Below are 27,873 nucleotides of genomic sequence, written 5' to 3' on the forward strand. Positions count from 1 at the left end.
ATGGTGGCTCTCCCCATCACGGGAACAAACAACAACAAGGCCTCTGGAGAATGTGCACCATGGAAAGGGCCCCTGCCCCAGCCTCTGGCCTTCTTCCCTAATCTCCCCTCATCAGAGCCATGCAAAGGAGGCAGATTGTACACAAGGGCAGGGTGACACAGACACAGACTGCATGGGGCACATCTCTCACACACGCACAAACCACAGGCCTTTCAACACGTAGCGCAGCATGTTACTGCAGATGGTACTTGATGCTAGCGTCTAACGGACACTGGGTACTGGATCGCCCCCAGGAGCGAACTCTAAATCCGACAGATTCTATATTAGAAACAGTAACTAGAAGACTAGGTACAGATTACAGGGTACACCCTGGTATCCTATGTAATCTACACACAGTGCATCTGTCCGTTTGGAAGTGAGACCCACCCTGCTGTATGTCACCTCCAAAGCTAGACACCAGATTCACACTAGCTGACCCCCATTTACTCCACTGCAGTTACTCTAGGTTCAGCTGGGGACAAGTGAATTGGCCCTATGCTAAGTAGACACCTGCTGCTGGGCAGGGTTTCTCTCATGTCCAGAGTGCGTATGCACAGGATGATCCATGTCACACACACCCGGACAATTGGTTTTTTATAGGCCCCCGGTTTTCAGAGAACATAAGAACGGCCGTACCGGGTCAGACCAAAGGTCCATCCAGCCCAGTATCCTGTTTGCCGACGGTGGCCAATGCCAGGTGCCCCAGAGGGAGTGAACCTAACAGGCAATGATCAATTGATCTCTCTCCTTCCGTCCATCTCCACCCTCTGACGAACAGAGGCTAGGGACACCATTCCTTACCCATCCTGGCTAATAGCCATTTATGGACTAAACCTCCATTAATTTGTCTAGTTCTCTTTTAAACCCTCTTATAGTCCTGGCCTTCACAACCTCCTCAGGCAAGGAGTTCCACAGGTTAACTTTTCTTTCTTCACTTTCTCCACACCACTCATGATTTTATAGACCTCTATCATATCCCCCCTTAGTCTCCTCTTTTTCAAGCTGAAAAGTCCCAGACTCTTTAAACTCTCCTCATATAGGACCCGTTCCAAACCCCTAATCATTTTAGTTGCCCTTTTCTGAACCTTTTCTAGTGCCAGTATATTTTTTTTGAGACAAGGAGACCACATCTGTATGCAGTATTCAAGATGTGAGTGTACCATAGATTTATATAAGGGCAAAAAGATGTTCCCTGTCTTATTCTCTATCCCTTTTTAAAAATGATTCCTAACATCCTGTTTGTTTTTTTTGATTGCTGCTGCACACTGCGTGGACATCTTTAGAGAACTATCCACGATGACTCCAACATTGCTTTCCTGATTAGTTGTAGCTAAATTAGCCTCCGTCGTATTGTATGTATAGTTGGGGTTATTTTTTCCAATGTGCATTACTTTACATTTATCCATATTAATTTAATTTGCCATTTTGAGAGAGCATGAGAGACAGCTGCAGAGAGAGGGCAAGGACACACACAGACGTGGGTGGCAGCTCAACAGCTGCTGCAGTCTCGTTACAGAAATATAGAGGAACATTTGGATATTAAAAAAATAGTGATCTAGATTTATCCATTATGTTATTGCCTGTTCTCCCCCGGCTGAGTGCTCGGTGCGGCAGGCGGACGACACAGCTACCGGTCAGCCTACCCTGGCACGCCTGTGTGGCGAAAGGGGCAGAGGTGCTCTTGCCCACTGCCTTGCTGGTACAATCTGCATGATGGTGGGGGGGATGGGAAAAGGGCGCCCCGTCCTGAGGCCATGCTGGTGCGTGGGGAGGGTGGGCTCACTGGACCAGGTGGCTGAAGTAGGCACCTGCTTCCAGGAGTAAGGCTCTGGCATAAACCCGGAGGGTGCAGAAGAGGGTGCCGAAGTCCTGAGTGCTGAAGATGGTGTCGGCCAAGGCGAACATGAGGGTGGAGGGGATGAAGCCACGGCCGTACTCCACCATCCAGGTGCCGGCGCTCCACTGGACAGCCGTGGCCTCTCCGGATTGGTGCACTATGGTGTCCCCTGCAGGCAGACAGACAGACAGAGCACTGGCCGTTATTCTGAAAAATACCGGTTCCAACATGCTGCTCCAGAGACAGCACAGAGCTCTTTGTGGGCCTGATCAACCTCCACTCCCAGCCCGGGACAAGGGGGGTGCTCAGCACCATGCTGGAGAACTGCCGGAGGGGGAGCTAATCCAGAAGCCTGTCCCCCAGTACCAGCTGCTTCCAAGGAAGGTTGCAAGGATGCCCCATGGTGTACAATCATGGAACAGCCTTCCCAAAGGGGCAGTTTTCTCCTGACACTCAGTGGCTGGCTCCTGCTCTGAACCAGGCGGCTTTATAACCCTTCCTATGGTTTTTTTCAATCCCACCTGATGGAGATGTGCTCGTTCCCCGTCAGCGTGTACACTTTCCTTGAATCCTGCTCGTCTCTTGACCGCCATGAGAACTAGAGGTGTGGTGTCCTGCAGGCTAATCTGCTGGGCCCTGTACCTTTCTGTCTATCCTGTGAGGCTAACAGAGCACTAGCCTTACCCATTCTAATCACTACGTGAAAAGCCCAAGGCGACCAGCCCTGCAAAGGCAGCCACCCAGGGGAGACCTTCGAACGCCAGCGGGTGGGGCTGGCGCTGACAGTGCCACACGGACTGTAGGAGCAGATTTTTGATAGCCCAAAGCCCAGTAACGTGTAACTACTGCGAGCGGCTGGAATACCAATTGCTCTGCTTATTGCTGAAAGCAGCTAAAAGGCCTTTCTGAAACCCTAGCACAACTAACAGACCAGAAGGGAGTGACCTCAAGGAGTAAACATGGCGGCCCTCTGCCCTCCTGACTTGAGCTGCTTTCCGGAGCATGCCATTTTGCAAGATGGAAAGTCTGGCAATAGTTAACTATTGCTATGCAGCTAGTTAACTGATGGAAAGTTCTTCTGCTTGACTGATGGAAAACTGTCCACCTGACAGGCTGGAAATCTCCACCCTTATCTTAGCTTCTGCTCAGCAGTTTTGTTAATGAACAAGCTTTGTAATGCTAACAAGTTGGATATAAAAAGAGGAAGAAATCTGAGCTCAATGGACACTTCAGTGCCTGGACACCTCTCAAGCTTCCCTGAAGACATCCGGCTGGCCACTGGACGGTTGCAGTTATCAGCTCGAGACTGCCTCAGACTCTGGGTAAATATGCATCTGAAATTTTTGGGGGTGTTTTACCAACCTGTTGCGGACGTGTGCAAGTGCTTAAGACTAAGTAAAGTACAGCTTTAAGTGTGAACACTCTAGTATTGTCCTGTTTGTGCCAGACAGCTCTTGGTCAGACGGCCGTGTCCCCACCGATTTATTTCCTGACACCACCTCGCACAGAATAAGGTTACTAAGAGCTTTGGATTGAAAGAACTCTGGGTAACAGCACCTGGGTAATAGATTTCACTTCTGGTCGTCCCCTCCTTCCACTGCCTGAAGGTCCCCGAGATGATGGTGTCAGAGATGTCAGCCCAGTACCGACCTGCAAGAGAGGCACACAGCGTGAAATCTCAGCACTGCTATGGGGGAAGGTGGGGCCTTAATATCCAGGTCTCCAAAACCTCATGAAACAAATCCCTTCCACCCACAGCTTGGATGTGGCTGCTTGTTGTGTCCCCAGGGCTCTGCCAAGGACAGGAGCCCACCCAACCACATGCTGCCACCTTCCTCTCCATGATCGTTTGCCACAAGGAATCAAAGGGAACAGGGGCTCTGAGGCAATGCTGGCTGCAGGCTAAAGGGAAAGGGTCTTGAGTTACTTCTGCCTTCTCCATTCTCTGAGGATCCAGCGTTCTCCCTCATTTCGGCTCTTGGAGGCAAGACCAGCATGGACCATCTGAGGGACAGGCAGTCAGACACCATGGGCCAGTGGTCTCTGGAGCCTGGGTTTTTCTCACTAGTCTTGGCTTCACTGCTCAGTAGCTAACAACATGTGCTGGAGTCAACTACCCATGGGGAGGAGAGAAATCAGACACAAGACAGGCTCCCTTTTTGGGCCTCAACATGGTTTCTTTCTACAGGTGTGTTTACACAACATTCCTGGGCTGGGGGATCCTGGGTGCCCAGCCACCCCAATGAAGATGCAATGGAGAGGGATCACGAGGCAGAGACACTCCTCTTACCAGACAGGCAGTGCTGGGGAGCTATGGACATAAGAGGGATGATCGGAAGCACTCATTTTTTTCAGCTCAGCCCAACCTCAGCTGGCAGGGGGCAGTGGAGAAAAGAGAAGGCACCACAGGCATGTACAAGGGCCTGATGGGGAAGAGTCCCATGGAAGGAGCAGGGTTATCAGGGGCAGGACAAAGGTCTAAGAGGAATGGGATGAAGCCGTTTGCTTCAGTCACTTATTAGACTAGAAAAAGCTCAAGGGGATGCACTGCAGGGAACAATCCTGCCTTGGCTCTGGAGCGTGGGGCTCTCTCTGGGATTCCTCTGGCCAGGCAGGCCGGAGGGCAAGGGGGCTGAGCTGTGTTTGGGCAACTGTGGAGGAAAACACCAGGGTTGTTTGTTTTAGTGTAAAAGGTGTTAAAAGGCAGAGAAATGCAGCATCACTGCACTGAGGCCAAGATCCCCAATGGCTCCCTAGGGGTGTCCTGCCCTCTGAGGACTGTACCGGGGGTTTGGACAAGTACACATTTAGGACAGTTCTTTTAACCCCTTCCAAACAGGTGGCTTTCATGCCAAGTAGGGAGGGAGGGGAGCGGGTTGCTTCTAAATCGGGGCAGTTCCCTGACTGACTGTAAAGCTAGGAGCTCAGGACTCGAATGCAGGGAACAACGGAGTCCCAGCCCCCAGGAACGGGGCGTGGGTCAGGAAGCATGTGTGATCTGCACACATTGCGAAAGTGGCTCAGCCTCTGCCCTGGAGAGCAAAGGACTGCGAAGTCTGCGTCTCCCTCCCACCCTGCTGCTTGCGAGGTGAGATGAGATTTTCCAGCCCTCTACAGGCTGAGCCCTGGGGGAAAGGTTCTGCCTCCATCCTCAGCGAGCATGAGCCCAGAGACTGCAGAGCTGGGGTCGTGCCTGCAGCACTCGAGGTTGGAGTACAAGACACCCGAGTTGGAGATCAAAGGGAGCGCCAAGCACTGGCTACCCAATAGCAGCCCCTCAACCCAAGCCTCTCTGCTTGAATGTAGCTGTGCCCTGCTTACCCGAGTGCCCCCCGGTGTCGACGGCCGTCCCGAAGAGCAGCACGTACTCGGTGAGCGAGGCATGGAGCAGGCACATGGAGCCCATCCACCCACCCGCGTTGACAAACACCCACTGCAGGTCCTCGTCCGGCAGGATGTGGCCTGGGTGCTTCTTCCGCAGCTCCACGATGATCTTGGAGAAGGCCTGCTCATGGTCCAAGCCTGCAGCACCAACAAACCCAGGCAAAGTCAGCACCGCGCAGGAGGCCCACAGCTCCGCCACATCCCTGGCTCCCACCAATACAAGACACTGAGCTTAGAACGGGGAGCTTGGCTTCATTCAGGGAAGAAGACATTAGGGATGGGATCTAACATCCCTCCGTCTATTCTCTGCCACATCCCCCACGAAGGCAGGCAGCCTCCGACCCGGCCCTGCCAACTGATGGGCTGCGTCCCAGCGTCACACCCACCAGGCAAGTGGGCACCTGGCACGAATCGGTGCAGCTGCGCCCCAAGAGCAGGCAGGGACCCAGTGGCCTGCCCCGGGCTTGGCCAACAACTCACACTTGGCTCTGCCTGCCTGGCCCACACCCCGTAGGTCCCCCCCTCACATTACCTCCCCAGCCCCCGTGTCCTCCTTGCATCCCCCATCCCCATGCCCCCCCATGATACTCTCCCATCCCATGGGTCCCATCCCCTCAGAACCAAACATCCCCCTAGGGCTCCCCCACATCCCATGGGTCCCACCCCCTTAGAACCACATATCCCCCTAGGGCTCCCCTCGCGTTACCCCCACATCCCACAGTCCGAACCCCTCAAAACCAAACATCCCCCCGAGCTCCCCTCGTGTTACCCCCCCAGTCCCCCACCTCAGGGCCCCATCCCCTCAGAACTACACATCCCCGAGGGGCCCCCACCCAATGGTTCCCCCTCGTGATACCCCCCAGGCCCCTGTCCCATGGGGCCCACCCCTCAGAACCAAACGTCTCCCGGCCCCCCCAATGCCCCCGTTACCCCCCCGCCCCACGGGTCCCCCTTGTACCCTCCCCCCTCGTGCCCCCCCGCCCCACGGGTCCCGCCCCTCGGACCCACCCATCCCCCCAGGGCCCCCACCCAGACCACCGCCCCACGGGTCCCGCCCGCCCCCGCGGCCTGGCCTCACCCGCGTGGTGCCGGCCGAGCTCCGCGATCTCCTCGGGCCGGAACTCGAAGGGGCGGGAGGCGACCCAGCTCCGCAGCCCCTGGGCCAGCAGCGCCAGGCCCAGCAGCGCCAGCCCGGCCCGCAGCGCCCGCGGCCCCAGCGCCCACATCCCGCGCGCGCGCCCGCTCCGCCTCGCCTCGCCTCGCCTCGCCCCGCCCCTCGCCGCGGCGCGCGCCGAGCCTCGCGGGGGACGGCACCGCCCGCTCCGCGCCGGCCAATGGGAGCGTTCGGGGCTCAGCGCGCCGGCCAATCGCAGCCCGCAGCGCTACGGAATGGGGCGGGGCCAAGCGGGAGCTTCCCGCAGTGACCGGTGGGGGCGGGGCCGAGCGGTTAGGTGGGGGCGGGGCCAAGCGGGAGCTGTCCCGGAGTGACAGGCGGGGGCGGGACCGAGCGGGCAGGTGGGGGCGGGGCCGAGCGGGAGCTGTCCCGGAGTGACAGGCGGGGGCGGGGCCGAGCGGGCAGGTGGGGGCGGGGCCGAGCGGGAGCTGTCCCGGAGTGACAGGCGGGGGCGGGGCCGAGCAGGCAGGTGGGGGCGGGGCCGAGCGGGCAGGTGGGGGCGGGGCCGGGCGGGCACAGTCCCGCAGTGACGGGCGGGGGCGGGGCCGAGCGGGCAGGTGGGGGCGGGGCCGAGCGGGCGCTGTCCCGCAGTGACGGGCGGGGGGCCGGTGACAGGCCCCGTAGAAGGGGCGGGGCGGGGCGGGGCTCGCGCGCCGCATGTCCGGGGGGAGGGTGTCCCCTTTCTGGAGCCGCCCCTGTTACGGCGCGGTCACGGGACGGGAAGCGGCGGCCGGCGGTGGATCGATGGAGGCGGCTTCGGAGTCCGAGAGTTCGGGGCCGGCGGCCGGGCCCTTCCAGCCCAGCGGTAGGAGGGAGCTCGCCCCGCCCTCCCCGTGCCCGGTCCCCTGTCGCACCCCCCCCGTGCCCCCCCAGTGCCCGGTCCCCTGTCGTGCCCCCCCCAGTGCCCGGTCCCCTGTCGCCCCCCCCGTGCCCCCCCCAGTGCCCGGTCCCCTATCGCCCCCCCCGTGCCCCCCCCAGTGCCCGGTCCCCTATCGCCCCCCCCGTACCCCCCCAGTGCCCGGTCCCCTGTCGCACCCCCAGTGCCCGGTCCCCTGTCGCGCCCCCCCCAGTGCCCGGTCCCCTGTCGCGCCCCCCCCAGTGCCCGGTCCCCTGTCGCACCCCCCGTGCCCCCCCCCGTGCCCGGTCCCCTATCGCCCCCCCAGTGCCCGGTCCCCTGTCGCGCCCCCCCCAGTGCCCGGTCCCCTGTCGCGCCCCCCCCAGTGCCCGGTCCCCTGTCGCACCCCCCCCAGTGCCCGGTCCCCTGTCGCGCCCCCCCCCCCAGTGCCCGGTCCCCTGTCGCACCCCCCGGGCCCCCCCCAGTGCCCGGTCCCCTGTCGCACCCCCCCCCGTGTTCCCCGCGTGTCCCACCCCCCAGTGCCCTGACACCTGCAGTGCCTGGCACCCCGCCCCCCAAGTACCTGTCCCCCAACTCATTCCCCTTCACTCCCCCGCGCCCGCATGCCCCCCAGGGATGACATCCCATCTCCCCAGCCTTGCCTCCTGGCACCCCCATCCCAGTGCCCCGCAGTGCCCAGGCCCCCCCTCTGCCCGGTCTGTTTTTCCAATGGGGAAGGGTTTTATTCCCCCCTTAAAACATGAGGTCCTTCGTGTGGAGCGGAGGGGCTGTGAGACGAACAGGAGTGAGGTCCCTCCAAAGGGGGAGACGGCTTCAGGGCCTGCCAAGAGCCCTCCCTCCTCCTCCCCACATGGGACCCTCTGTGGACCAGCCCTATCCCTCAGGCACCCCACGGGTTGCAGCAGTAGAGTGAAACTAGCCAGGCTCTGGATAGTTCCACGGCAATTGTTCTCTGCATCCCTAGCACCAGACCTTCATGAATCAGGCCCCCAAAATCATGCGATATTAAAACTAATACATTGTAGGGTCTTTCTGGGTTTTGAGCTGCGGAGGTGTCACATAGCCAGCTTCTCTCCACAGCTGGGAGGACTGAAACCTTCCTTGTTTTTCTCAAATGAAAGCGAAGGCTCTCGTGTTCTCACCTGATTCTGGAAGCTGGGGCTTTTAGAACCAAACATGGCTGGGCTTGGAAGGAAATTGCTGGAGACAATTAGGGCCCTACCCAATTCACGGTCCATTTCATGGTCATAAGATTTTAAAAATAATTTCATGATTTCAGCTATTTAAATCTGAAATGTCAGTGTGGTAATTGTAGGGGTCCTGACCCAAAAAGCAGTTGTGGGGTGCGGGCTCCACACGGTTATTGTGGGGGGGTTGCAGTACTGCTACCCTTACTTCTGGGCTGCTGCTGGCGGCAGCTCTGCCTTCTGAGCTGGGCAGCTGGAGAGCAGCGGCTGCTGGCTGGGAGCCCAGCTCTGAAGACAGCAGCTAAGGATGGCAGGTGTGGTATTAGGTTCCAGAGTGGTAGCCTTGTTAATCTGTATCAGCAAAAATAACGAGGAGTCCTTGTGCCACCTTAGAGACGAACAAATTTACTTGGGCGTAAGCTTTTGTGGGCTAGAACCCACTTCATTAGATACATGGAGTGGACAATCCAGTAGCAGGTGTGTATATACACACAGTACATGAAAAGATGGGAGTTGCCTTACCAGGTTGGGTGGGGGGGAGTCAGTCTAACGGGACAATTCAATTAACAGTAGAAAACCAAGGGAGGAAAAATCACTTTTGTAGTGGTAATGAGGGAGGCCCATTTCAAACCTTGACGAGAAGGTGTGAGTAACAGTAGGGGGAAATGAGGTTTGTAATGGCTCGTGGTATGGTATTGTCACCTTTACTTCTGCGCTGCTGCTGGCAGGGTGCTGCCTTCAGAGCTGGGCACCCAACCAACAGCCCTCGCTCTCCAACTGCCCAGCTCCGAAGTCAGCGCAGAAGTAAGGATGGCAATACCGCAACCCCCCTAAAATAACCTTGTGACCCCCCCCCCCGCAACTCCCATTTGAGTCAGGACCCCCAATCTGAGAGATGCTGGGGTTTCCCCTGTGAAATCTGTATACTATAGGGTAAAAGCCCACAAAAGACCAGATTTCACACTGGTAGGTTGTATGTGGTCTTTGAATGCTGAGTGGCCTGGGAAGGTTGCAGGGGAGTTTGGCTGGGACAGTCTGCGTTGGGGGATGGGAGACTAGCCTTGAGGGAGCATACCTGAGCAGGTAACACCAGAACCCAGGAGGGGGGTTGGAGGCCAGGTGACACCTCTGCCCCGGGGGAAACTGGACAAAGGCTGGGGGAGGAGCCGGGGAGAGGCTGGGGGAGAGATGCTGGAGGGAGTTAGTTTCAGGAGCTGGCTGGTGTAATGGAGGGGAGCCCAGATGGGGCTCTGACTCCCCAGTGGGGCTGTGGTGTCCCTGGGACCCCAACATGGACCTAACTGGGGGAGGGGAGGGGTCCTGTTGTCTGTATCTGCAAGACCTGTCTTGGACTGTGTTCCAGTCGTCTAAATAAACCTGCTGCTTTACTGGCTGGCCGAGAGTCACGGTGAATCGCAGGAAGCCGGGGGTGCAGGGCCTTGTCTCCCCCAGCTCTGTGACATAGGTCCCTACTGGTAATAAAACAGTTCAGAGCCCTGTGGGCCGGGTGATGCCAGGAGCTACATCCCGCCCAGGGCTGCTGGAGAGAGCTCTGAGCAGCAGCCCTGCTGGGACAGTTGGCTGGGAGCAAGATCTGGAACCAAACCCGCCCCCAGCTTCCGCCCCCCCACGCTTCTCAGGAGAATGAGGGTGGAGTAGTCGTGGGTGGGACTGATCTGACGTCTACTAGCCAGGGGCTGTGAAACATGGAGTCCCAGAGGGGGCCCGGGGTCAGGAATCCCAGCGCAGTCCCTCTTCTCAGCAGCTGGAGGTAGCGGGTTGCTCTGCTTCTCTGGCAGGTGTTACCCTCGACACCCTCCCCATCTGCCTGTGCGGGTTGGATCGGTGTCTGGGCCGTGGCGATGTGCAGCACAGACGTATTCGGATCAGTTACTTTAGCTGCAGGTGTTTCTGGGTGGAGGCGATGGCCCCTTAGAGCATTTCCCAGCCCAGCAGGTTCCGCCACAGTCACGTCTCTGTTCCCTTCTTCTCCCCAGAGCACCAGCACGTCCGCTATAACCCCCTGCGGGATGACTGGGTGCTGGTGTCCGCCCACCGGATGAGGCGTCCCTGGCAGGGGCAGGTGGAGAAACCCCCGCAAGAGGACGTCCCTCGCTGTGACCTGTCCAACCCGCTGTGCCCTGGAGCAGTGCGAGCCAACGGGGAGGTACTGCGCCCGGAAGGTCAGGGCCCTTGGGGACCTGCCAGCAAGTGAACACCAGTGAATGGAGCTGTGCCTGTGTGCAGGAGAAGGGTATCGCTAGCGGGGTTAACAGCTGGGGGCAGAGAGTGGGAGTGACTCGTCCTGGGTCATGCAGAAAATCTGTGGCAGAGCTGGGACTAGAACCCAGGAGTCCTGGCTCCCAGCCCCTGCCACCCACTAAACCCCACTCCGCTCCCAAGGCTGGGACTAGAACCCAGGAGTCCTGGCTCCCAGCCCCTGCCACCCACTAGACTCCACACCTGGCATCGTCTCAGTGGGGGAGCCGTGAGCGTCGATGTGCAGTAGCGTCGCCGTTGCGGTGTCTGACCCCCAGAAGAGAGCTCGTTAGGCTGCTGGCAGATCCCCGTCAAGCGTGTTGGAATCTCGGTGTGTTCCTCGATGTGTGTAAATCCCCATCTGTGGGGACTGGCACGTCCCCCAGGCCCAGGCCAGGCGGCTCACGGGGATGGAGCTGGGATGTGGAGCCTTTCCTTCCCAAGAGAAGCCCCATTGCTCAGCCGAAGCCCTGGAAATGGGCTGGGGGCACCCATCTGGGGCAGGGTGGTGCCCAGTTTATCCATCCCCTGTAGCTCTCTGCATTTCCCAGTGGTTTGTGGCTGGTCATCTCTCCTCCTCCCCACGCCACCATCTCCCAAGAGCAAGGGATCCCTGCGGAGAGCGCCGCCCTCAGACCCCTGCTGGGAGCCCCTTGTCAAGGCCAGCAGGGCTTGGGCGGTGCCAGGCCCATAGATTGCCTGGAGTGTGTGTCTGTGTGTGTGTGTGGGGGGGTCCTAGCCCCTCTGAGGAGCCTGGCAAGGCCTCCCAGGGCTTGGTCAGAGGGTCTAGCGGGCACCTCTCTCTAGTGAGCCCCTTGCTGGCCCGGGACCCTCCGTGCTGATCTCTGGGGGCCTCTGGGCCGCACCGAGCGGCACCGGGGAGCCCAGAAAGGCCAAGTGCCAGGCCCAGTCCTGAGCTCAGCTCCTCTGCTCCTGGATTCACGGAGGGGGCGGGGGAAACAGGTCCCGTGTGCAGAGGGAAGGGTGCAGGCCCCCACCCCCGACTTCCATGGGATCCCTCTCCCTGCCCCAAGCGCATATGGGGAGCAAAGGAGGGGGTCCCCGATGCAGCAGGAAGTCCCCTCTGGGGGGCGTGCCTCGCTGCAGTGCATTCTGGGCACTCCCCCTCCCCCCGTGCATGGCTCTGCTGGACAGTGGGGCGTGGCAGGCAGGGGCTCCACGCCTGTGAGCTGTGGGTGTGCCAGGGCTGTGGGTTAGGATACCCACAGCTCCGGTGGGGCTCTGGGTGCCTTCTCCCCTGTCCTTCTAACCCGCCTCTCGTTCTCTTGGTAAAGGTGAATCCGCAGTACACGAGCACCTTTGTCTTTGACAATGACTTCCCAGCACTGCAGCCGGACGCCCCGGAACCCGGTAATGACCCCTGTGGGGCTCACCTGCCCCGAGAGCCCGGCCCCTGCAGCCAGCCTGGGAACCTGGTACCACCCCGAGAGCCCGGCCCCTGCAGCCAGCCTGGGAACCTGGTACCACCCCGAGAGCCCGGCCCCTGCAGCCAGCCTGGGAACCTGGTACCACCCCGAGAGCCCGGCCCCTGCAGCCAGCCTGGGAACCTGGTACCACCCCGAGAGCCCGGCCCCTGCAGCCAGCCTGGGAACCTGGTACCACCCCGAGAGCCCGGCCCCTGCAGCCAGCCTGGGAACCTGGTACCACCCCGAGAGCCCGGCCCCTGCAGCCAGCCTGGGAACCTGGTACCACCCCGAGAGCCCGGCCCCTGCAGCCAGGCGTTGGTGGAGCTGGATGCACAGGGGGGGTCGGAGCTGGCGGAGCAGGGGAGGCTGCGGGTCGGGATCGAGGGGCGTCGGTAGAGCTGGATGCGCAGGGGGGTCGGAGCTGGTGGAGCAGGGGAGGATGCGGGTCGGGACGGGGGGCAGCGGTGGAGCTGGATGCACACGGGGGGTCGGAGCTGGCGGAGCAGGGGAGGCTGCGGGTCGGGACCGAGGGGCAGCGGCGGAGCTGGATGTGCAGGGCGGGTCGGAGCTGGCGGAGCAGGGGAGGCTGCGGGTCGGGACGGGGGGCAGCGGTGGAGCTGGATGCGCAGGGGGGTCGGAGCTGGCGGAGCAGGGGAGGCTGCGGGTCGGGACCGAGGGGCGTCGCCGGAGCTGGATGCGCAGGGGGGTTCTGAGCTGGCGGAGCAGGGGAGGCTGCGGGTCGGGACGGGGGGCAGCGGTGGAGCTGGATGCGCAGGGGGTTCGGAGCTGGCGGAGCAGGAGAGGCTGCGGGTCGGGACCGAGGGGCGTCGCCGGAGCTGGATGCGCAGGGGGGTTCTGGGCTGGTGGAGCAGGGGAGGCTGCGGGTCGGGACGGGGGGCAGCGGTGGAGCTGGATGCGCAGGGGGGTCGGAGCTGGCGGAGCAGGGGAGGCTGCGGGTCGGGACCGAGGGGCGTCGCGGGAGCTGGATGCGCAGGGGGGTCGGAGCCGGCGGAGCAGGGGAGGCTGCGGGTCGGGACCGAGGGGCGTCGCCGGAGCTGGATGCGCAGGGGGGTTCTGGGCTGGTGGAGCAGGGGAGGCTGCGGGTCGGGACCGAGGGGCGTCGGTGGAGCTGGATGCGCAGGGGGGTCGGAGCTGGCGGAGCAGGGGAGGCTGCGGGTCGGGACCGAGGGGCGTCGCCGGAGCTGGATGCGCAGGGGGGTTCTGGGCTGGTGGAGCAGGGGAGGCTGCGGGTCGGGACCGAGGGGCGTCGCCGGAGCTGGATGCGCAGGGGGGGTCGGAGCTGGCGGAGCAGGGGAGGCTGCGGGTCGGGACGGGGGGCAGTGGTGGAGCTGGATGCGCAGGGGGGTTCTGGGCTGGCGGAGCAGGGGAGGCTGCGGGTCGGGACCGAGGGGCGTCGGTGGAGCTGGATGGGCAGGGGGGTCGGAGCAGGTGGAGCAGGAGAGGCTGCGGGTCGGGACGGGGGGCAGCGGTGGAGCTGGATGCGCAGGGGGGTTCTGGGCTGGCGGAGCAGGGGAGGCTGCGGGTCGGGACCGAGGGCGTCGCCGGAGCTGGATGCGCAGGGGGGTCGGAGCTGGCGGAGCAGGGGAGGCTGCGGGTCGGGACCGAGGGGCGTCGCTGGAGCTGGATGCGCAGGGGGGTTCTGGGCTGGCGGAGCAGGGGAGGCTGCGGGTCGGGACCGAGGGGCGTCGCCGGAGCTGGCCAGGTAATGCTGGTGCTGCTCATCCCTGCCCCTCGCTGTCCCCACTCGCCGTCAGTCTCTGGCTCATTCCTCTCTCTCGTTCCCCAGATGCCTGCGACCACCCCTTGTTCCAGGCTGCATCCGCCCGAGGAGTCTGGTAAATGAAGCCTAGAGGCCTCGGCTGAGGCCGTTTATCCCTTAGGGGCCTAATCCCAACCGCGGCGCTGGAGCAGAATGAGGGAGCAGTGTGATCCCTGCGGCTGCTCTGGGGCCCTGCAGCTCGGTAGGGTTTCTAGCCGGCCCCGGCCCCCGCCCCCACGCTGCCTGGCTTTGGATTGGAAGGGGCGGCACACGGCACGCGGCCTGGGGACGCTTGCGGAGGGGGCGGTCTGTATGGGCGCTTTTCTTGCCTTTGGCTTTGGTTCCCTGCCGAGCACGTCTCCTGTCCACTGTCCCCTGCAGCTGGGTCCTGGCAGGAGAATCACAGGGCGGCAATGTCCCCGGGGGGTTAACGCTGCAGGGCATTGGAAGCTATTTCCTTCACACCCCCGCCCCCCCCCCCCCAGGGCTCGTGCACTCACAGCCTCTCTCCCTCCCTCCCGCCTCGCAGCAAGGTCATGTGCTTCCATCCTTGGTCTGACCTGACACTGCCGCTCATGTCGCTGGCAGAGATCCGGGCAGTGATTGACAAGTGGGCGGAGCTCGCGGTGGAGCTGGGCGCTTCTTATCCCTGGGTGCAGGTGAGTGCCGCACCCACACCCCCAGTGCAGCGCTGGGCAAAGGCCCTGTAGGGGTGCAGCATGGGCAGCGGCAGGCTCCCCCCAGCCCCCGTAGATGCATTGCACCCTCTAGGGGTGGGTGAGGGGAGTGCAGGCTCCAGGCACGTGCACACAGGTGTGGCTGGCAGCTCTTCACACCGTGCCGCAGGCTGCCATGTGCCCGGATGTGTGTGTCTCTGAGTGGCAGTCAGTGCTTTCCACCTGCTGCTGGGGGTTAGTTTCTGAAAGACTTCCCTCCGACTTGGGGTGAGGCTCTGCGTAGCCGGGGCGCTGTTGCCGTTGCGTGGGCTCTAGCAGTGAGCGCAGAGCACTTGGGAGCCAGGATTCCTGGGTTCAGTCCACTGGCTCACCTGTGTGCCGGCTCTGTGCCTCAGTTTCCAGTCCTGTAAAATTGGGAGGATAACCAGTTCAGTTGTGAGGCCGAATCCATTAACGCTGCTGCAGCGCCGGGCGCTGCTGAGAGCCTCTAGAAGCGCAGAATGGTAGCGGGCGTGTTGTGCCCCTGCCGTTCCCCACCTGCTCCCGATGGTCTGCGCTGGGCAGAGTGTCTGCGGCGTCACCAGCTTTGTATCCCAGCCAGAGTGGTGCTGCCGTCTGGCCTTCGTGCCTAACGGTTTGGAGAGCCAGACCCGCCTTCCTCCCAGCCCTCCGGGTCCTCACTGATTCGCTGGCGCCCGGGTCCCTGCGCCCCCTCGCTCACAGCCTGAGGCTTTCCCTGTGCTGCTAGACCACTGCCTTTGGCCCAGAGACGCACTCAGGGCTCCCCTCTCCATTGGCCATGTGCACTTCCAGGGTCTAAGGAGAGAGAACCTTCCTCTGCCAGTGTGGAAGAGTCTGATCTAGAGCTGCAAAGGGATTCTGCAGTGCCCCCACTGAGCTTGGCCGGCCTCCCTCCCTGTCCACCCGGGGTCTCAGCATCTCGCTACATCTGTGCGTTGAACCGCTCCGCCCAGAGCCCGGTCAGTATCACCCCCCAAGTGTTGATAGGGAAACTGAGGCACAGACTGGGTGAGCGACTTGCAAAGGCCGTTCAGTGGTAGAGGAGGGAATAGAACTGTGGAGGCCGGATTCTCAGGGCAGCGCTCCAAGTGCTACGCTGTGCTTCCGTGCCAGCAGCTGCCGCCAGCTGACATTAGGATAGTCCCGAGAGCTGCTTTTCCCTTCTCTCTGCAGATATTTGAGAACAAAGGGGCCATGATGGGCTGCTCCAACCCTCACCCTCACTGCCAGGTAAGGGAGCTGGCTGCTCGCACACCAGGGACTGCACCATGGACGGGGGTGGGTGGGTTGTGTTATGGGGAGGGGAAGGGGCGTCTTGGCACCCTCCTGCTCCTCCCTTGATCTTCTCTGAAAAGCGACTCTGAGCCTTGCGGGCAGAGCCCCCAGCTTTGCAGTGTTCAGCTTGCTCCTGCAGGAGTGTTTAAAACTCCTCCTCCCGACATCTGAGCTGCCCAGTCAGCAACGCAGGGCTAGCCACGGAGTCTGATTCCTAACCCATGTCTGCCTCCTTGCCTCCTCCCAGTGCCTCGTGTCGGGTCTGTTCTCACTGGGCAGTCAAGCCCATCATCTAGGCCCTGACTCTGCAGTTGGGCTGGTGGAGGTTTGACCTCACCCCCAGCTCCTCTGCCCAGGGACCTGCCTCCCGCATGGGGTGATGGGCTGAGCATCGTGTCAGGTGGTGCCGTCACTTTCCTGACCAGGTTCTGGTTCGGTCTCTCTCTCCCGCTGAGAGCCAGAGGTGACAGCACCAAGCTAGTTCAGTGCACCCTGGGGGCGGTGAAACTGACCAGTGCCGTCTCCCTGTCCAGACCCGAGCAGGGTGAAAAGGAGAGGGCCAGCGTCACCGAACTCGGGATTCCCTCACTCCTGGGTCCCAGGCGCTGACAGCCCAGCCGAGGGACCACCCCAATCGCACCAGTGCAATCCTCTGTTCCTTCCGATACTGGAGCTGCTTAACCCTGACCCAGTGGGGGTCCACTAAGATTGGGTGGCCCATAAATGCACCTTCCCATTTGTTCCTCCTAAACTGTCTGGATGCCCAGGTAACTTTTTGTGGGTTGATCCCTACCCGGTGTCGATCTTGACTTCAGAGGGGCATGCCTCTTCGGGCCAGCTGGAGATCTGGCCTCGTCTGTGGCCACGGGTTGTGTTCTCCTCCCACAAAACACTCCCGATTCGCCCTGGTTTGTTTGGCGGCGGGGGCAGGCGGCTGTAGCGGTAACTAGAAAGGAGTTAATAGAACTTCATAGCCGCTGCGCGGGACCCTACGGTGATGAAACCCTGGAAGTGTGCACGATTGCTGGTTGAAAGCAAACTGAGGGGAGACCAGATACCTTGTAAAAATCTGAAACCTCTTTGCTGTTCATCTTCAAAAAATACTTTTCTCATTGAGAGCAACTCGCTTCCCTCCTCCCCCCACCTCGGCCTTTTCTAGTCTGGGAAACGTGACAGGGCATTTACCCAGCACCATGACGCTCATTATATATTTTCAGCTGTTTAACCTCAACCTTCCCTCGGTAATACGGGAGCTGCCCCGTGTGGCTGTAGATCACAATTTCACCATCAGGTGGCAGCATAAACCTGCAAATGGCTTCTTCTCCTGGCCGTTCCAGGCTCTGCTTGGTGCTGGGAGGCCGCTGCCGAATGCTAGAGCTGTTTGAGGGGGGGATTGTACCTTCCTCTTGGCAGCATGGGAAGCAATCCTGCCTGGTGCTCCCAGAGAGCTGCTGAGGCCTCCACCCTCGGGATACAGCTGGGAGCGAGAGACCTTTTAGCTTCCAAAGCTGTCCCACCGGCTCTGGCTAGCGTCAGCCCTGCTGGCTATTGCAGGGGCAGGGTGGGCTTCCCTGCCCCCCACACCTCCCTGGGGGGGCCCACTGCTAGCCCACTGGTGCCACCTTCTGCCTCGGCCCTCCCTGTGGAGCTGGGAGCCCAGCCCCACGCTAGCTGTGTGGGGAGAGACTTCTGGAGCTCCATCCTGGTGACTCTCCGGGGGTGAGGGATGTGCCATCTGCACCTGCACAGGGAGCCAGTGGAGTCTCCCCGTGAGGAGTGCTGATGCCAGCTCCCTAGAGGGGAGAGAGTGCCCAGGGAAACACCTTAACCGCTGTAGGGTCTGCTGCCATCTGCTCCTGGTGCCCTCAGTCCTCCATGGGCAGGAGGCCTTGGGGCCCTGTTGCTGGTCAGGTGTCCACTGCAGCCCGGCCTGGCAAACGGCGTCTAAAAATCCCACCTCGAGCCCCTCTGTGCGCATAGAAATCTCCCTGGTTACAGCCCCCAAGCAGGGTTCATGCTGGGCTGCTGAGATGCTCCCTGCAGCTCTGGCCGGCCGCAGTTCAGCACAGGTGGGTGTCGGGCACCCCCTGGAGGCTACGGCAACGGGCAGCCGGTGTAGAAAGGGTCATGGAATGGGGGCAGCGTTTCTGTCTCCGGTGCAGGAGCCACCCAGTCCCGAGGGGCTGGACCCAGCTCGCAGATCTCCCATTGTCAGACGGGCCGAGTCCAGTGACTCGGGCGAAATGCTGAGAGGGGCACTGGGGGCTTGTTCAGGGCTTGGCTTCTTCTTACCCGGTGATGAGCTGGAGGGAGGCCAGGGAAGAGCCATTGATCAAGGGGGCCGATTTGAGGGGGTCGGGAGGAGACGAGCAGAGGGAATCTGCCAGGCTTGGCTGCGTGACAGCTCAAGGAGCGTCAGTCACACAGACCTCCAGGAATGGCAGAGTGTGGGGCCCGTCGCAGTCACAGGAAGGTGCAAACAGACACCTGCAGAGCTCAGCCTTATCCAAGGGCAGGATACGGGCTGGCTGGCTCATGGGCTGCGAGTGCCACGCGGGAGAGCCTCTTTCATCTGAATAAAGGCAGAACGAGTTCCAGGGGCTGGAAGCTGAGGCCAGACATACGAGCTGGAAACAAGGCTCCAGTCTCGAGGAGTGGGTGGTGAGCCAGGGGGGGTGCTTCCAATGGAGAGTTGGGGTCTCCCTCTCAGATTTCCACTCCAGCTCCTCGCATGCTCTTGGGCTGGGCGTGGGGAATCTCTGGGTGGGGCTCTCTAGCCTGGGTCATGCAGTTGGTCTGAACAGATCCCAGCGGTCGCTGTGGCCCCAACATCTGACTCTAGTTTCTAGGAGATCCTAGGGGGCAGCGCACAGGGACAGGCTGAGATTTAGAGGGAGGAAGTTGAGGCTGGTGGCAGGAAAACATCCCTGCGATGAGCGGGGTCAGGCTGGGGAATGGTCCCTGTCCTGCCCGCTGGGCGGGAGCATCATCACTCCAGGCATCTAAACGACATGGATTGAAGGCCTGGGGGAGGGGCTGTTCTGAGACCACCCAGCTGTTCCCCCACCCCCAGTTGTGCCATGGGGATGTTGTCGGGCCCACCCGATGGCTATGGTGGGGGTTGGTGGGTCTCCACCTTGCAGAACCCACCATCAGGGCACGCGCTGACTGGCTCCCTTGGTGGCTGTGAGGCCAGGGAGGGGATGGGCCCTGGAGATGGGGCAGCTGGGTGGTGGGGGAAGAGCTGGGCTCGGTCCCTGCCTGTCGGGCCAGGGGGGCAGGGAGGATCACCGGATCAGGGAGGGGCTCTGCCGGACACGGGGAGGGAGTAGGGAAGTAACGGCACCAGGTGCTCAGCCCCGTTCTTGCAGGCAGGTGGCGCTCTGGCACCACAGCTGGGGGTCTCTGCTGTGCCCACTGGCGCCCGCTGCATGGAGCACCCTGCAGAGCCACCCCATTGCTTCACGCTGTGTCTCAGCTGCTCCCCTTCCCCCCCAGGTCTGGGCCAGTAACTTCCTCCCCAACGAAGCCCGGCTGGAGGAGCGGACGCAGCGGCAGCACCTCCAGGAGCACGGCGTGCCCTTGCTGCTGGAGTACGCCCGGCTGGAGGCCCAGAGGAAGGTAGGGCCTGCGGGCGGGGGCATTGGCTCCCTTTGGGCTCACGCAAGAGGCAGCGGGGAGGGGACCGGCTCCAGATCCTGCTGGGACCAGGTCTGGCCTCCTGTTAAGCAAGGCCCCTTCCCTAAGAGTAGCTTCCCCTTGCGGTGGGGCTCGGAGAGCTCGGTGTGTGCTGAGACCCTCTTGCAGCGAGCGGGGTGCGCCTGCCCCTGCTGCCCGCAGGGAGATCTGCCCTAGCTCGCGGGGCAGAGGCCTGGGTCGTGCCCCTGGCTTCCCCCTGCCCGGCAGGGCTGGCGGTCCTAGCCGTGCAGCCCCTCAGCGCAGAGCGCTGTCCCCTGCAGGAGCGGCTGGTGGTGGAGAACGCGCACTGGCTGGTGGTGGTCCCCTATTGGGCTGTGTGGCCGTTCCAGACCCTGCTCCTGCCCCGCCGTCACGTCTGCCGCCTCCAGGAGCTCAGCGACAGCGAGAGAGACAGTAAGTGGCTGCCCCGGCCTCCGCCCCAGCTGCATGCTCTGCTCTGGAGCCGGCTGCTGCCTGCACCCACCCCTGCCCCATGGACCATGGGGAGGAGCCTGGAGCGGGGGTAGAATGTCCTTTGGCCCCTCCCCCCAGCTGCTCGCACCCCCACCTGCCATGCTCCAGCTGGGGGTGAGAGGCAGGGCTTGGACCTTAAACTGTCCCACTGATTGGCCCACTGGCCCATCCTTCACCAAAAATCTTTGTTCATTGGTTGAGAAGCAGCTTGAGGCTAACAGCAGAACAAGGGATCAGAGAATGGCACAGTGCCTAACACCAGCAGCCAGATCTCTGGGTTCTTTTCCTGGCTCTGACACCAGGCAAGGAGCGCTAGCGTTTCTTGCCTCAGTTTCCCCATCTATAGAATAGGGGTAATGATGCCGCCCTACCTGGCTGGCAGCTGTGAGGTGTCAGGGTTTGTAAATTGCTTTCAGCCCCGCAAATGTGGGGGTCGGATGTGAGGGTGGGAAGTCAAGCTGTACCCACTTTTGATGCCTGAATGAGAGCGTGTTTATAGCCTATTATGAAAATCTGCACAATGCAACCCTCTCCTTTCTTGTGCGCTCGGATCAGCAATGAAATAGTCAATCATATGAACATGTAACATCATCATTCTGCTTCAGAGTGAACACCCCATTGAGATGATTGGGGATAGCTTGCACATCTCAGAGCTGTTGTTTCAGGCTGTCCGCAGACTCAGGCAGATGTGCCTGCAGTGGGTCGTGTTTTGCATTCATAAAGGGACCGGAGCATTACTGTGTTCTCCAGCGTCTCAAAGGCAGCAGCTAGGGGAGTCGGCTTCAGTCCCGTCCCATCCTCCCTTGGAGGCAGCTGGAGCTTGAAAGGTTCTTGGGAAGTGCTGGATTTGCAATGCAGGCAGCGTGCCTGTCTCTCGGAGCAGCTCCAGTCACTGCTTCCCATTGTCCCACCCACCCCCTGCTTTGAGTGCTGGTGGATCGCAGGGTCCCCAGCCCCCTGTTCTCATTTCCTTCTCCTGCAAGGCATGAAATCAGAAGTGGGGGTTCCGGAGCGTGGCAGAGCAGCTCCGGCTGTGTGCCCCCCATGAGGGATCAGAGGGCAGCTCTCTGTTACTCGCTTCCCCAGGTGCTCTGTGTGGAGCTGGGCTCAGGATGTGGGGCTGCTGGGAGGCTGAGTCCCCCATGCTTGTCCCTGCGTGGTGCCATGACGCTCACGGGAAGCTTCCAGAGCCAGGCTTGGTGTATGTCCCCACTCGCTGACCGTGAGGAATAGAACTTGGGCGTCCTACCTGCCTGCCCTGTGTTCAGCCCATTAGACCCGGAGGTGCTGGAGCCTGACGCTGTGCTGAGGGCTGGTGGCTCTGTGCGAGGCACAAGCTCTCCCTACCAGGTCCCGGGGCTCTGGGAGGTTTGCAGATGTGTCAGATGGAGGGAGAGGTGAATAACGAAGCGGGCAGGTCGCTGATACAGAGCCATCTGGATCGAGCAAACAATCTGCTTACGTTGTAATAGGGCTAAATAGAAATGAATCCATCGGGGAACAAAGAACGGAGGCCGTGCTTACAGGGTATGGGACTCTATCCTGGGAAGCAGCGATGCTAAAAAAGATTGGGGGTTGATGGTGGATAATCAGTTGAATATGAGCTCCCAGTGCGATGCCGTGGCCAAACGAGCTAACGCGAGCCCGGGAGGCATGAATGGGAATCTCAAGTAGGAATCTCAAGTAGGAACATCTGTATTTGGCACTTCGGCCACCGCTGTGGGATCCTGTGCCCACAATCCAAGAAGGAGGCTGATAAATTGCAGAGAGGTCAGAGAAGAGCCATGAGAAAAATTAAAGGTTTGGAAAACCTGCCTTACAGTGAGAGACTCACGGAGCTCGGTCTGTTTAGCTTAACAGAGAGAAGGTTATGGGGTGACTTGATTATAGTCCATAGGTACCTACACGGGGAGCAGATATTTAACAGTGGGCTCTTCAGTCCAGCAGAGGAAGGTTGAACACGATCAATGGCTGGAAGTGGAAGTTGACAAATTCAGACTGGAAAGCAACGTGTAAATATTTAAGTGAGCGCAATTAACCATTAGAACAGTTTACGCAGGGTTGTGATAGATTCTCCATCACTGACCATTTTAAAATCGAAACTGGGTATTTTTCCAAAATATCTGCTGTAGGGATTATTATGGGGCAGTTCCAGGCTTGTGTTCCACAGGAGGGCAGACGAGATGATCACCATCTGGCCTTGGAATCTGGGAAAACACTGGGATGGGGCAGGGGCACTGCCTGGCCCCCAGCGAACAAGGGGTTAACCTCGGGGCAGCGTCCCCGTCCCAGAGGCACTTGGGAAGGAGTGGCTGTGCAGAGGAGGGGGGTGGTTTGGGCTCTACCCAGAGGCGCGGGAGCAGTTTGAACCAGGGGTTAGGTTGGTGGGTGGGAAGGGAGGATGAGCAACGTTTCCTTCTCAAGCAGGGCCAGAATGAGGCGCTCTCTGTATCCGACCAATCGGTGACACGATCCCTCTTCTCCCTTGCAAGCTCTGACCCGCAGTGAAGTAGTTAATGGCACTGGTGTTCGCGCTGTCATTAGGTTCCAGAGTCAACACCCACTGTGATCCATAAGGGCAAGGCCCCTAGTTTACTTAGTAGCTCCCTTCAGAGCTGCGACCCAAACTGGCCCTGCCCCGGGCTGGGAGCCCAGGCTGAGGGGTCGGACTGATGTGAGCTCTGGCTTGGGACGTGAGCTCTGGAAAGCAAGTCTCTGCTGACTGGCTCGCTGCCCGGGCACTGAGCTGCCTCGCAGGCGGGGAGTGAGATTCTGCCCGGGCCCAGCTGCCATCCAGGGAAGAGTTTTTGTGCTTTTCTCCCCGTCTGCGCCAAGGACCCTCCTGTTATCTGTGCCCCCACGCGGGCCGAGGGCTTGGGAGCACGTTGGGTTAGGGCTGGTGACCGACCACTCGCTGGCCCTGTGTTGCAGGTCTGGCCTCCATCATGAAAAGGCTCCTCACCAAGTACGACAACCTCTTTGAGGTTTCCTTCCCCTACTCCATGGGCTGGCATGGTACGTGGCTGGGGGGGGCATGGGGAGGGGGGCGAGTCAGGGCACTGGGTGGCTCAGGGGGCTGGCGTGGTAGGGGGCTGGTGGGGGTACGGGGGGGTCGGGGCACGGGGTGGCTCAGGGGGCTGGCGTGGTACGTGGCTGGGGGGTACGGGGGGGGTCGGGGCACGGGGGGGCTCAGGGGACTGGCGTGGTACGTGGCTGGGGGGTACGGGGGGGTCGGGGCACGGGGGGGCTCAGGGGGCTGGCGTGGTACGTGGCTGGGGGAGGTACGGGCGGGGGAGTCGGGGCACCGGGTGGCTCAGGGGACTGGCGTGGTACGTGGCTGGGGGAGGTACGGGGGGGGGAGTCGGGGCACCGGGTGGCTCAGGGGGCTGGCGTGGTACGTGGCTGGGGGGAACGGGGCGGCGAGTCAGGGCACGGGGTGGCTCGGGACTGGCGTGGTACGTGGCTGGAGGGGCACGGGGTGGGGAGTCGGGGCACCGGGTGGCTCGGGGCTGGCATGGTACATGGCTGGGGGGGCAAGTTGGGGCACCGGGTGGCTCAGGGTACTGGCGTGGTACGTGGCTGGGGGGACACGGGGGGCGAGTCGGGGCACGGGGTGGCTCAGGGGGCTGGCGGGGTACTAGGCTGGGGGGGCACGGGGGGGGAGTCAGGGCACCGGGTGGCTCAGGGGGCTGGCGTGGTACGTGGCTGGAGGGGCACGGGGGGGGAGTCAGGGCACCGGGTGGCTCAGGGGGCTGGCGTGGTACGTGGCTGTGGGGGGAAACGGGGCACGGGGTGGCTCGGGGCTGGTGTGGTACGTGGCAGGGGAGGCACGGGGGGGAGTCGGGGCACGGGGTGGCTCGGGGCTGGCGTGGTACGTGGCTGGAGGGGAGTCGGGGCACCGGTGGCTCAGGGGGCTGGCGTGGTACGTGGCTGGTGGAGGTACAGGGGGGGCGAGTCGGGGCACCGGGTGGCTCAGGGGACTGGGCACGGGGGGGGAGTCAGGGCACGGGGTGGCTCGGGGCTGGCATGGTACGTGGCTGGGGGGACACGGGGGGGCGAGTCGGGGCACGGGGGGGCTCAGGGGACTGGCACGTGGGGTCGTCGGTTCAAGCCCAGCCCCAGCCGGTCACGGTGCCCGCTCGGAGGCCACGTGCGCGGAGTCTCAGTCCTGTGACCGGTACCTGGAAACATTGGGGGGCTGGTGTCTGGCAGGTGCCCCCACGGGGCCTCACTTGGGAGCAGACTCTGGGCACTGGCAGCTTCACGCCCACTACTACCCGCCCCTCCTCCGCTCGGCCGCCGTCCGCAAGTTCATGGTGGGCTACGAGATGCTGGCGCAGGCTCAGCGGGACCTGACGCCAGAGCAGGTGAGCGCAGGAGCCCTGGACTGGGGGGGGGGTGATCTCAGGAGCGGGCTCCGCGGGGCTGGGCTGGGCTGGGCACCAGGGGGGGTGATCTCAGGAGCGGGCTCGGTGGGGCAGGGCACCGGGGAGGGGGCGTGATCTCAGGAGCGGGTTCTGTGGGGCTGGGCACCGGGGGGGAGGGGTGATCTCAGGAGCGGGTTCTGTGGGGAGTGGCCTAGGCCAGGCACCCGGGGGCGGGGGCAGGGGCAGGGCTGCAGGCTGGGAGTCCCCCCCCCCCCAAGGGTGGGCTGTGGCGTAGGGGTTCGGTGCCCCCAAGAGGCCACGCTCCTGAAGTGCAGGAATCAGGCCCCGATTTCTCTGCCCGTCAGCCGCCCGGGGTCTCGGTGCCCCTGGCTCTCTGGGCAGAGTCTCAGCCCTGCTCTCTTTCCCCGCAGGCCGCCGAGCGCCTGAGGGCGCTGCCCGAGGAGCATTACAGGGGGAGGCCGCGGGAGGCGGCGTGACGAGCTGCGTCGGACCAGGAGGGGAGCTGGCACATTGCAGAGGGGGCCACCGGCCGCATGCTGGGACTCGGTTACCTTGTTCTGGTGACCAGTGGGAATTGAGCTGGGGGGGGGGGTCTCCTCTGCAGCTGGAGGGGCTGGTGGGCAGAGCACGGTGGAGTCTCTAGGACAGGCCGCTTTGGGGGCAATGGCAGTCACCACTCAGGGCGAGGCTGAGACCTGCAAACTCGTGTCACTTGTGAGCCACTTGGAAGGTGCTGCAGGTCTCAGAAGGCATCCGAGTCTCCCCCCTGTAGAGAAGCAGCCAGTGCAGGGCCCACGGGCTTCCCGTCCTATCCCCCGTGCGCTCGCTGGAGGGCCCTGGCTCCTGGGTGGGCGACTGGCAGGGTGAGCTCCCCACAGCCTCAGAGCGGGGTCTCGGGGGGCTGTCACCCCAGGGGAGCTCCCGGGCTGCAGCGGGTGGAGAGCTGGTGCCAGCCTGCTGTGTCAGCAGCGGGGGGCGCTGTGGCATACATTGAAAGGAGTGAGGTGTGTAACCCCTGTGGGCTCCTGGCCCCCATGTGCATCAGCCAGGGGCCCGGCTCTGTGCCAGGGAGCGGTCCAGAGTCCCTGGCCCTGTGCGTCCCTGTGACTGCTGCTGAGGGACACGTTCTCTGTAGATTTTTTTAAGTCTTTGATGCCCCCAGTTCCAGCCCCCCACATGCCAATCCCAGTGCCAGCCCCTGCCCCACTGCTGGGCTCAGAGAGCCTCATGTCTGATGGGGTTTGGCCCCTCACTGCCCTGCCGCCCCCCTGCTGTCGTGTGCCAGGGCCAGCGGCTGCTCCGCGGTGCCGCCTGTGGGCGCTTGGCTTTTCACTCGCTTCAATAAAACCTACAACCGAAGCAAGGCTGCCTCGTGCTGGCTGGCAGCTCTGGGGCCGGATCTCAGCCGCTGCACCTCCCCGGAGCTCTCCATGGATCTGTGCCCGCCGAGGCTCTGGCCCGGCGTGTCGGGGGCTGCGGGGTGGGGCCTGTCCGTGTCTCCCCGCCTGGGGGGAGGCAGCCAGCCGGTGCGCTGCCCCCCGGAGCCATCTCCCTCGGGGGTGTGCGAAGAGCGCGCTCGTTCGATTGCTCTCGCGCTGCGTCCCCGGCCCCGCTGCCCTGCCGGTGGCAGGACCCGGCCCCGCAGGGGAGGTGCAGTCAGGGAATCCTGCAGGGCCTGTCTGGCTGAGCCCATGTGGCCAAGGCTCAGCCCGGCTGGGTGTTTCGGGAGCCCCTGCTGCTCAGATCACGCCCCCACCCCCATTACTGCTGCCAACGCGTCTCCCTCCAGCGACGTCCATGCGTTAAACCTTCCCCATCCTCCGCCCTGCCAGTGAGCCAATCCCTATTTGCAGATGGGTAAACTGAGGCACAGAATGGCCGCAGTGACTGACCCGTGTGTCAGGCTGAGTGAGGTGTAAACCCTCGTCTCCTTCCCTGAGGCCTGAGCGCCAGACCAGCCTCCGTCCCCGGGCTTGGGGGGCGGGGGGCCAGCCGCAGCCTTGGAAGAAGTGGGGGTGGGGTGGAGACAATGCCATGGCGGCTGTGGGTGAGGACGCAGCAGGTACCAGCCCCTCTCGCGGCCATTGGCTGTAGTGTCCCAGGAGCCCCCTCCTCGCGACCTGTCACGTTCTCTGTCCTGCTGCTGCTGCTGGCGGCGCGTGTGCTGGGCTGATGATCGCCCCCCCCCACGGGCGCTGGGGGGGCGCTGTGCTGCCCTTCCCCCCCCCCCCCGGGGCGCTGGGGGACGCTGCGCTGCCCTTCTCCCCCCCCACGGCGCTAGGGGGCGCTGTGCTGCCCTTCCCCCCCCCGTGGCGCTGCGCTGCCCTTCCCCCCCCCACCCGCGGCGCTGGGGGGCGCTGCGCTGCCCTTCCCCCCCCCCCACCCGCGGCGCTGGAGGGCGCTGCATTGACCACCTGACCCAGGGGCGCTAGGGGGCGCTGTGCTGACAGTCTCCCCAGTGCTGCTAAGGGCTCTGTATGGCTGATGCCCCGTGCTGATAGGAGGCGCTGTGCTGACCCCCCTGCCCTAGCGGCAGTAGGGTCCATACACTGCTGACACCCCAGGCGTGGGAGGGGGCTCTGTACGGCTGATGCCCCGGCGCTGATAGGAGGCGCTGTGCTGACCCCCCTGCCCCCGCGGCGCTAGGGTCCATACGCTGCTGACACCCCAGGCGTGGGAGGGGGCTCTGTACGGCCGATGCCCCGTGCTGATAGGAGGCGCTGTGCTGACCCCCCTGCCCTAGCGGCGCTAGGGTCCATACGCTGCTGACACCCCAGGCGTGGGAGGGGGCTCTGTACGGCCGATGCCCCGTGCTGATAGGAGGCGCTGTGCTGACCCCCTGCCCCCGCGGCGCTAGGGTCCATGCTGGTACCCCAGGCGTGGCAGGGGGCTCTGTATGGCGGATGCCCCGGCGCTGATAGGAGGCGCTGTGCTGACCCCCTGCCCCCGCGGCGCTAGGGTCCATGTTGGTACCCCAGGCGTGGCAGGGGGCTCTGTACGGCCGATGCCCTGGCGCTGATAGGAGGCGCTGTGCTGACCCCCCTGCCCCCGCGGCGCTAGGGTCCATACGCTGCTGACACCCCAGGCGTGGGAGGGGGCTCTGTACGGCCGATGCCCCGTGCTGATAGGAGGCGCTGTGCTGACCCCCTGCCCCCGCGGCGCTAGGGTCCATGCTGGTACCCCAGGCGTGGGAGGGGGCTCTGTACGGCCGATGCCCCGGCGCTGATAGGAGGCGCTGTGCTGACCCCCTGCCCCCGCGGCGCTAGGGTCCATGCTGGTACCCCAGGCGTGGGAGGGGGCTCTGTACGGCCGATGCCCCGGTGCTGATAGGAGGCGCTGTGCTGACCCCCTGCCCCCGCGGCGCTAGGGTCCATACGCTGCTGACACCCCAGGCGTGGGAGGGGGCTCTGTACGGCC

The 27,873-nt window shown here is 62.7% G+C and overlaps 2 protein-coding genes across 3 annotated transcripts; one reads left to right on the top strand and one right to left on the bottom strand.

Moving 5' to 3' along the window:
• Positions 1 to 1,357: 1,357 nt before the first annotated feature.
• Positions 1,358 to 6,508, bottom strand: SIGMAR1 (sigma non-opioid intracellular receptor 1). Its single transcript, XM_045021525.1, has 4 exons — positions 6,339 to 6,508; positions 5,198 to 5,398; positions 3,434 to 3,526; positions 1,358 to 2,045 (listed from the first exon to the last, which is right to left on the bottom strand). The coding sequence occupies exons 1-4, from the start codon at positions 6,484 to 6,486 to the stop codon at positions 1,819 to 1,821; spliced, it is 669 nt and encodes a 222-aa protein (XP_044877460.1). The 5' UTR covers positions 6,487 to 6,508; the 3' UTR covers positions 1,358 to 1,818.
• GALT (galactose-1-phosphate uridylyltransferase) lies at positions 3,115 to 26,631 on the top strand. Of its 2 annotated transcripts, none has more exons than XM_045021524.1 (11): positions 3,115 to 3,198; positions 10,475 to 10,644; positions 12,032 to 12,107; positions 13,971 to 14,019; positions 14,473 to 14,602; positions 15,815 to 15,871; positions 19,415 to 19,537; positions 19,876 to 20,008; positions 23,000 to 23,083; positions 24,281 to 24,435; positions 24,867 to 26,631. In XM_045021524.1, exons 2-11 carry the CDS (start codon positions 10,537 to 10,539, stop codon positions 24,930 to 24,932), a joined length of 981 nt encoding a protein of 326 aa, XP_044877459.1. In that variant the 5' UTR covers positions 3,115 to 3,198; positions 10,475 to 10,536; the 3' UTR covers positions 24,933 to 26,631. The 2 variants fall into 2 exon arrangements, with proteins under 2 accessions (XP_044877459.1, XP_044877458.1); XM_045021523.1 differs by lacking the exon at positions 3,115 to 3,198 and adding an exon at positions 7,111 to 7,239.
• The last annotated feature ends 1,242 nt before the right edge of the window (positions 26,632 to 27,873 follow it).

Source organism: Mauremys mutica, chromosome 6 (genome assembly GCF_020497125.1).
Source record: "Mauremys mutica isolate MM-2020 ecotype Southern chromosome 6, ASM2049712v1, whole genome shotgun sequence".
In the NCBI taxonomy this organism is placed as follows: Eukaryota; Metazoa; Chordata; order Testudines; family Geoemydidae; genus Mauremys; species Mauremys mutica.

Bases quoted from the DNA above. Each gene is read 5' to 3' on its own strand.
- SIGMAR1 (XM_045021525.1), bottom strand. From the start codon at position 6,486: ATGTGGGCGCTGGGGCCGCGGGCGCTGCGGGCCGGGCTGGCGCTGCTG. The intron at 5,399-6,338 runs GTGAGGCCAGGC...TTGGTGCTGCAG, and splicing joins GCTCGGCCGGCACCACGCGG to GCTTGGACCATGAGCAGGCC. The intron at 3,527-5,197 runs GTAAGCAGGGCA...CCTCTCTTGCAG, and splicing joins CGACACCGGGGGGCACTCGG to GTCGGTACTGGGCTGACATC.
- GALT (XM_045021523.1), top strand. From the start codon at position 7,179: ATGGAGGCGGCTTCGGAGTCCGAGAGTTCGGGGCCGGCGGCCGGGCCC. The intron at 14,020-14,472 runs GTAAATGAAGCC...CCCGCCTCGCAG, and splicing joins GCATCCGCCCGAGGAGTCTG to CAAGGTCATGTGCTTCCATC. The intron at 15,872-19,414 runs GTAAGGGAGCTG...CTTCCCCCCCAG, and splicing joins ACCCTCACCCTCACTGCCAG to GTCTGGGCCAGTAACTTCCT.